Here is a 9,047-nt window from a genome sequence, read left to right on the forward strand (position 1 = left end):
AAAAACTATACTCAGCGTCAGGTACTTTCTTTTCGAATAAACTATTATAAGTTATTATTATTGTTTTTGTTTGCTAGAGCTTATTTGGATTACGATGTGGTGATAATTTTTTTAGTAAAACATACATAATGCAGGAAGATTTGTTGGCAGCAGCAGGATATATGACGTGTGTTGCAGCTGCTTTGTCATTATATGCGGCTGCAAAAGAAAAGCAAGAAACATCAAATTCTAAATAAAGGGAATGGGTTAAGACATGGAGACTGAAAAGGATTGAAAATAGCTCATTTAAGTTCTTGTATGATGAACTTCGTCTGAATGACAAAGATAGTTATCGTCATTATTTAAGAATGGACGAAGAATGTTTCAATGAAATTTTAAAACTTGTGGAACCCTTGATTCTCGAAGAGACGACTCAAATGAGAGATCCGATTGATCGTCGAGAAAGTTTGGCCATGTTACTACGTTTTCTTGCTACTGGGGAATCTTACAGGAGCTTGGACTTTCAAAACCGGCTATCGCACTCATTCATTAGCAAATTTATACCCAGATGTTGCTCTGCCATTTATTCATCTTTAAAAGGAAGATATTTAAAAGTTTGTTATGCGATAACGATGATTTTACTTTGAATTTATGCATTTTTGCTTTTAGTTTCCGAGGAGCTTTATGGAGTGAGAGGATGTGGCTGAAGGTTATTCACGTCGATGGAGTTTTCCATTATGTTTAGGTGCCATGGACGGCAAGCACATAGGTTTTAGAGCTTCCAAGACGGATGGTGCTATATATTATAACTATAAAGGTTAAAAAAAAAAAACAAAATATGAGCAATGAACAATACCTACCACAGTTTTTTAAAACTAAACAAAAATAAAAATTAACAAAACAAAAAAACGAAACACAAAAAAGACTATTAATTATTTATAAAAAATCTTCGTCATCAAAAACATCTTCCATTGAACTTTCAATTATGTTTCTGTTTGATGAACTTGTAGAATTGGAATTTTCTTCATCGGTGACTTCAGACAACAACCTTACTCTGGAATAATTGGTAAATCTTGATGGAGTTGAAGATCTTGACGGTGGTACGGTTACATTACATTGTTTGATTTGGAATTGTTTAACGATGTCATATATCTTCCACTTCATCTCCCGCATCAGATCTTCATCCTTTACAACTATCATTTCCTCTTCTAAATTGCCTAAGAAATGCCGAAGAACTGAGGATGGTTTGTTTGTTATCGCATTAGCTATTTTATCAGCCGCTGAAAGCGCCTGTAGCGCTTTGAGTTCCATGTTTGATACACTACCTTTCCGTTTCTATTGAAAAAAAAAGCATTTTTGTAGTTAATTGGAATATGATAGTATGATTGTAGATGTATGTATGTATTAAAACTCTCCCAAATTTTATGAAACCACTTAAAATATGTATATATAAAATGAAAGCTCTTGACTCCCCGAGTACGAATATGTGCGCGACAGACTGTATCCACTTTAAGTACTGTTCCGATGTCACCTTTCATGCTCTCTTCAAAATCTAGACAACAACGCTCTGTCATTTCTGGACACACCAATCCTCTTACATACATACATACATCGCGTATTGATCTGCAAATTGAAAATCTATTTATTTCCACCTGTATGATGTGGGTTTTGTATTGATAATCCTTCTACGGTATCACTACTACTATGCCGATTTTAATGAAGAGATGGCTGACTACTAGAGAAGGCTGACCTCACAAGACATCACGCTAGGCAAGGCAATATAATAGCCTTAAAATAGTTTAAACACTCATTCGGGAAATAAATACATATACTCTTAACCTACCTACCGGAACTGTTGTATGTAAGGGTCTGGATGTCTTTTCCGATGATGTGGGATCAAAATGCTCCACAAACTTAAATGTTCATTAACATAAAATATTTATTTAATTTTCAATTCTAATTTGACTTACCGACAAAAATGAAATATTTGACTCTCCAACAACCTCATCACCGGTGTTATCCCAGAAATTGAGCCTGTCGTAGCACCACAATATAGGCACATACACTTCATTTGCACCCACACCACTTCTTTTTGAACGGATAATGCTATTTTTTTCTTTTAAATATTGCGTTTGAAGTGTTCTAAGCTTAAGAATAACATCTTTCACAAACTTTGTGACTTTTTAACCCGGTTTTTATAGTCAGCGTGACAAATTTGAAATAAATTTAGTCTTGTACCACTTCTAATAATTTAAGCGTTTGAACTCAAGTCCAACTAGCCATTGCCTTAAAATAATTGTTTTTTGAATTAAAAAAAGAAATGAAAACAGCACTAGCAAAACAAAAGCAAATTTGTTGTTTACTTCGACAGCAAATAGAAATGAAAATGTATGTCAAAAGGAGATCGTTTTGAGAAAGAAACATGATTTTTAACGCAAAACTCATAACTGAAAATGAGGAAAAAGACGAAACTTGGAATTTTTTCCATCCCTTTCCTTCTTTCTAAAAATCATCCGTTCTCTTTCTTGAATTAATTCTTTTTTGCGCTTGTGTAACCAGGCACTTTGTATATTAATTTGAATAGTATTATCATGAAACACAAAATAAATAATTAAATTACTCAAATGTAAACAAAAATTAGTCGTTGCCAACGTTACTTGATATTTGTTTTATTCATACCTATCAATGTATAGAAGGTATGCATATACAATACATTTAGTTGTACGTGTTTTAGATTTTTTAGCAGAAAATTGTATCATTTGATTTTAGATTTTCTATTTTTGTGAAATCTGAAAATTTAAAAGCAACGTTTTCAAATTTCAGTTTTGATACAATTCTACGTTGCCATATTTTGAATTTTTCCATAGCAAATACATTCGATGTAGGTATTTTTTAAATTTGTTTTTTTTTTATTGTAATGTGGGTAGTGGGTGGGTTGGGTAGGTATGTAGAAAAGTAAGTATTAAGGAAGTTGGTGTGTATTAAGCTGAATTGTAAGGACTAAAGTCGTTTCGTAATTGGAGTCAAGTCATGACTCAAGCTACAATTAAACAATGAACTTAAAGGGCTAACGCATTGACTCTGTGACGTCATAAAAACATATAAATATTCTGTGTCAACGTTCAAAGCGTCAATGCTTAAGATGTTGACTATCACACGATTAGACAAAATAATTTTTATTTAAGCCAACGTTATTTTTATTTTTTTCATATAATGGTGTGAAAGAATGTTAAAATGGGTACAGTGTAAGCATATTACATAATTATTGTGTGATTTTGAATTATTGTAGATCTACAAATGACGTCTATTTGACGTCAAAGATTCAACGCATTGACCGTTTACGTTGACCTTCTAATAGTAGCTTCAGACTTTTTTCTAAACAAAATGTAGGGAAGTTTCTAGGGAATAACTTTGTTAAATTAATGTATTAAACCAAAAAGGTAACAAAACCTACTATTCTTCTCACCCTAATTTTGGTTGTTTTAAAAAACGGACAAATGGCTAAAGATTACTACACTATCTTCAAATATTTGGTTTGTCAAATGGTTTTGGTTTGTCAGGTGTAATGAATTATTTAAATTATCACGTTTTAAAAATGACATTCTAATTTTAAGGAATTTAATTAAGGAATAAAGATAAAAAACCTTAACATTGAAGAAATACACATCAAATTTCAAATCAAAATTAAATACATTTTTTATTTCCAACAAAATCCTTGTCAATTTTAATCTTCACCTCAATTACTATTGATTTATTTCTACGATGCTAACATCAAATTAACTAAAAAGAGTTTTTAAATAAGTGATTAAAGCTGTTATTTTAACATGAGTATATTTTCAATGTAGCGGCTCGGACGCAACCCGCACTGATAACTTCCCATTCCGATTAACTACTTAACTGTTGAATTTTAATAAAAATTAGGTAAATGTGGCAAATAATATTTTCTGTGAGATAAAACTAATTTGAAGCCAATGTTTTTAATTTTTGAAAAGGAATTTGAGGTAAAAGTACATTTTTACCAAGTATCAGTATTGTTTTTTTTTATATTTTGTACAAAAACTGTCAATTAAATTTTTCTCATAATTTTACCAGATGTCAAAAACATTATTTTTTGTTACATAAAATTGTTTTGGAGATAAAATCATTTTTTGTTCGTATAATTTTCTAGGCGAACAATATTTTGTTTTTCAGTTTTTTTGATTTACAAAAAAAAACGTTTATTGGAATTTTTCAAAAAATATATTTCTTTTGTATCGTCGTGAGATATTTAGGGTTAATCAAAATACTTACCCTTTTTTTCAAATTACTATGTCAAAAAAACCACCCATGCAATTTTCTGGAGAACCCTTTTGCATCTTTCTGCATTATTATCTGTCGGTATAAAAATATTTATTTGAAGTCGATATCTCCACTGATTCTTGAGCAATGGATGACGAAAAAAGTTCCCAAACTTACGGATGCACGAACGTACATATGTATATACGTACACGCACAGACAACTCTCTAAAAATCTTTTATTTCGACTCTAGGGACCTTGAACGTCGAGAAATGTCAAAATTTTGAATTTGACAAATCGGACTCATTACACTAACTTCCTATGTTAAGTTAAAAATGTTCGCACTATTGTTAGCATGGTTTAAAAATATTTGTCTCATTTGAAAATGATTAGAAAAAAATAGGGAAAACCTTAATTTTTCTAATTGGCAACCACAAAAAGTTTGTATTCTAATTTTTCTTCAATTTTTTGTCCTGTGTGTTTTTTTAAATGATTTCATTGCCAATCAACCAATCAAACAATCAAAATAACAAATTATACAAAATATAAATAATAAATTATAACAAAAATGTATTTTCATTGACTCCCTCGAACTTTCGCTGAATTTGTATACATTCTTCTCTATCTTCTGTTTTTTCTAATAATCTGGAAGTTTATTATTTTATGTTGTAATTCTCGCTCATTTTTACTCCCACCCCAATACATTCCACATGCAAAACATGTGGAACGAATTGTTTAGGAAGTCGTAAGAAGATGTCAGGTCGAGCGTTTCTTCTTCATGATAGTACTATTCAATTATATATACAAAGGTATTATCATGGAACAGAAAATTTTGGTACGAAAGGCGGACCATGAGGGCGCTGTGTGTACGGAAATTTGGCGTGGAAGCTAAGAGCGACTGGAAAATAAAATTTTGAAAGCAAGAGTGGGAATGAAAGGAGTATATTATTTTGTTCTCATAAGCTTTGTATATATATTTGAATAGTACTATCATGAAGGAGGAACGCTCGACCTGACATCTTCCTACGACTTCCTAAACAATTCGTTCCACATGTTTAACGTGTGGAATGTATTGCGGTGAGGGAAGAATGAGCGAGAATTCCAATATAAAATAATAATTTTCCAGATAATTGAAGAAATGAAGATAGAGAAGAATGTATACAAATTTAGCGATAGTTGGAGGGAGTGAAATGAAAAGGCATTTTTGTTATTATTTTTCAATGCATATTCTATACAAATATGTATAATGTGTTATTTTTGCTTGGTAGGTATTGAGGAATATTGAAAAATATCAACAAGGCAAAAAAGGATTGAATGAGTACAAACTGTTTCCGGTTCCCAATTTGAAACTTTAAGTAGGTACTTCTTTTTCAAATTCGACTAAAATGGTAATGAGAAAGAAAATTAATATAATGCTCATAATGGTCAGATATTTATTGTTTGTTTTTTATAAGGTTAAATATAGGTAGATATTATATCACCTTCACAATGTTGGATATTTTTAGAAATATAACGAACAAATGTAGATTAATGTTTTCTATTCCTTAAGCATAGTAAATACGCAATCATATAGGTAGTTACAAATCACAGTATTAATTTATTTTATTTTTAAAATCCATTTAAGAGTATGTATGCCTATATGAAGTTGTTAACATAACTAGGTTAATTTAGAATAAAATTCAGGTGAAGATTAAAATTACATTTCAGTGATTGTTCACTTAAAAAAATTAGCAATTCCTATAATTTTAATTGTGAAACATGTTTTATGTAATATAAAATGGTTTTAAATTTCATACGTTAAAATTTGAAATCTACTGTAGTTCACGGAAACATTAAAATAAAATTTTAGTTCACGTAAATGCATTTTCGTATACCTATTGGTAGGTACGCATTTATAAGGTGAAATGAAAAACAAATCTTATATTACTAGTAAATTATTCTATTATATTCACGTTCAAAAGTGGCAGCCCTGTCCTATTTCTTTCGAATGTAAATTGCAGCGTTTTTTTATTTATATTTAAAATTGGTTCGTTGCCTTCAATCAATTCAAATTCAAAACTTTCAAAATTTCAACTTTGGCGGTTGTGCGATTTTGTGTATTTTTTGTAAAAAAACCGTCAATTCGATTTTCTTCAAAATTCTATCGAATGTTAAAAACAAAGTAGTTAAATGCCAATATCTACAATTTTTGAAAAGATATTTGAGTCGAAAATCAATTTTTACCAACTTTTATTAATTTTTTTTGTAGGTTTTTATTTTTTATAAAAAAAACTGTCAATTCGATTTTTCTCAAAATTTTATTGAATGTTGAAAACAATATTTCTTATAAGATAAAATAAGTCAATTCGATTTTCTTCAAAATTCTATCGAATATTGAAAACAAAGTAGTTAAATGCCAATATCTACAATTTTTGAAAAGATATTTGAGTCGAAAATCAATTTTTACCAACTTTTGTTAATTTTTTTTGTAGGTTTTTATTTTTTATAAAAAAACTGTCAATTCGATTTTTCTCAAAATTTTATCAGATTTTTAAAACATTATTCTCCGTTGCTCAAAATTGTTTTGGAGATGAAATCATATGTTAGTCGTTAAATTTAGGAGGTGACAAATTTTTTCTTTCAGTTTTTTTGATTTGGAAAAAAACCGTTAGATAGATTTTTTTTCAAAAAATATACATCTTTGAGATCACGTTACAGTCTATTATATAAAGTTTAATTCAAGTCTCTAGCGTTTTTAGTTCGTAAGATATTAAGGGTTAACCAAAATTTTCACCTTTTTTTTAAACTGCTATTGTAAAAAAACCACCCACGCAATTTTCTTGAGAGCCCTTCCTGCATCTTTCTGCCTTATTATCTGTATAACAAAATTTATTTGAAGTCGATATCTCTTCTGGTTCTTGAGCTATGGACGACGAAAAAAAACGTCGCGAACGTACGGACGCGACGTACGGACGTACAGACGTACGAACGTACGTACACACGCCCGCACAGACATCTTTCTAAAAATCTTTCATTTCGACTCTAGGGACCTTGAAACGTCGAGAAATGTCAAAATTTTCAATTTGACAAATCGGACCCATTACAATAACTTCCTATGGGAAGTTAATAAACTTTTTTAAAGATAATAAGAAACTGTCAATATTCTGCACACCATATTTTTGCACAATTTTTCAACAATGAGTGCTATGGAAAAGCTGGCTGATACTTGGACCCATTGGGTGATGTGGAAAAGAGTACGAAATGCTTTTCCATTACTATAGTATTTTTAATCAATTTATTTTTTCCTTTTTTTTAAATAATTAGGTATCTCAAAACCGTTATTCTTTGTTGCATAAAATTATTCCAGATCTTATCTAATCTAATCTTATCGACCCAATGATTCGATAAATACAAATACAAATTAAATGAATGATATTAATTTGAAGACAATACCATCTATTTTTCACGATATGTATATGGAGAACCGAACATCAATTTTTACCAAATGTTCGTGCTGCTAAAAATATACTTGTTTGGTATCACGTTACAATATATAATATAAAATTTAATTCAAGTCTCTAGCGTTATTGTTTCGTGAGATGTTTTTGGCTTCATTGTTTAGTAACAGTATTTAAAAAAAGATTTTCCACCGCCTAGCACTACATGTCAATCTCCTTAGATATTACTTACATACCCACCCTCTACCTACATATACCTACATTGTATAAATATAAATATTAAAAAATGCATATATGTACATACTTCTTATACCCCATATTCAAAATATGGCAACAATGAATCCTACAGAGAATGAAATTTGAAAACGTTGCATTTAAATTTTCAAATTTCTCAAAAACTGAAAATCTAAAATCAAATGAATATAATTTGCGTCAAGCAAAATACCTACTGCGAAAAGCATATAATTCACAGCTATAACGATATGTATACGCATAACTCCTTTACATTGATAGGTAGGCACAAAAAAATCCAAGGTAACTATGGTAACGAACTGTTTTTGTGTTTTTGTGTTTTTGTTTTCACATTTTCTCATTTGTTTTGAAATAAACAGCTGATTCAGCTCACTCCCTTACACATCCTAATACTTATGAGAACAAAATAATATACTCCTTTCATTCCCACTCTTGCTTTCAAAATTTTATTTTCCAGTCGCTCTTAGCTTCCACGCCAAATTTCCGTACACACAGCGCCCTCATGGTCCGCCTTTCGTACCAAAATTTTCTGTTCCATGATAATACTATTCAGTTTATATACAAGGATCCTGCTGACTTCACTCTCTTAAAATGTTCCATAATTTGTCCTAAAACATTGAATCATTTTCCATTTGAGCATTTAATAATTCAACTCTATCCTTCTGCTTTCGGAGCTTAGGGGTACTGGCTGCCATGCAGGGCCGGGCAAAGCATATGTGCAAGATGTGCAAATGCACAGGCCGCAAAATTCTGGGGGCGCATTACCAGGAGCAAAAAAATGTAACCTGATCTTCCGCAGCCAAATATGTACTACTATTTGCCACTTTTTAACCACAAACATTCTTAAAATAATCTCAAAAAAACAAGCATCATAACTGTCCTAAGTTATCTCTTGCGCACTAACTTACATTACTTTCATTCTTGCATTCAATGAAAATTTAACTCAAGATACCTAATTTAAAAATATTTTACCCTGTTCGTACAAGAGAAAAAAAGAAAAAAATCTCAACAAAAAAAAGTTCCATGCCACCTCATATGTGCAGGATTTATTTCATGCACACTGAGTCCCAAAATTAACATATAGAGTATGACAACGCAAAATA

General features: G+C 30.6%; 1 protein-coding gene across 1 annotated transcript; it reads right to left on the reverse strand.

Moving 5' to 3' along the window:
- Window positions 1–809: 809 nt before the first annotated feature.
- On the reverse strand, window positions 810–1,840 carry LOC129942815 (uncharacterized). Its single transcript, XM_056051896.1, has 2 exons — window positions 1,827–1,840; window positions 810–1,314 (listed from the first exon to the last, which is right to left on the reverse strand). The coding sequence occupies exon 2, from the start codon at window positions 1,288–1,290 to the stop codon at window positions 916–918; it is 375 nt and encodes a 124-aa protein (XP_055907871.1). The 5' UTR covers window positions 1,291–1,314; window positions 1,827–1,840; the 3' UTR covers window positions 810–915.
- Between the last annotated feature and the right edge of the window lie 7,207 nt (window positions 1,841–9,047).

The sequence above is a fragment of the Eupeodes corollae genome, chromosome 1 (genome assembly GCF_945859685.1).
Source record: "Eupeodes corollae chromosome 1, idEupCoro1.1, whole genome shotgun sequence".
Taxonomy (NCBI): Eukaryota; Metazoa; Arthropoda; class Insecta; order Diptera; family Syrphidae; genus Eupeodes; species Eupeodes corollae.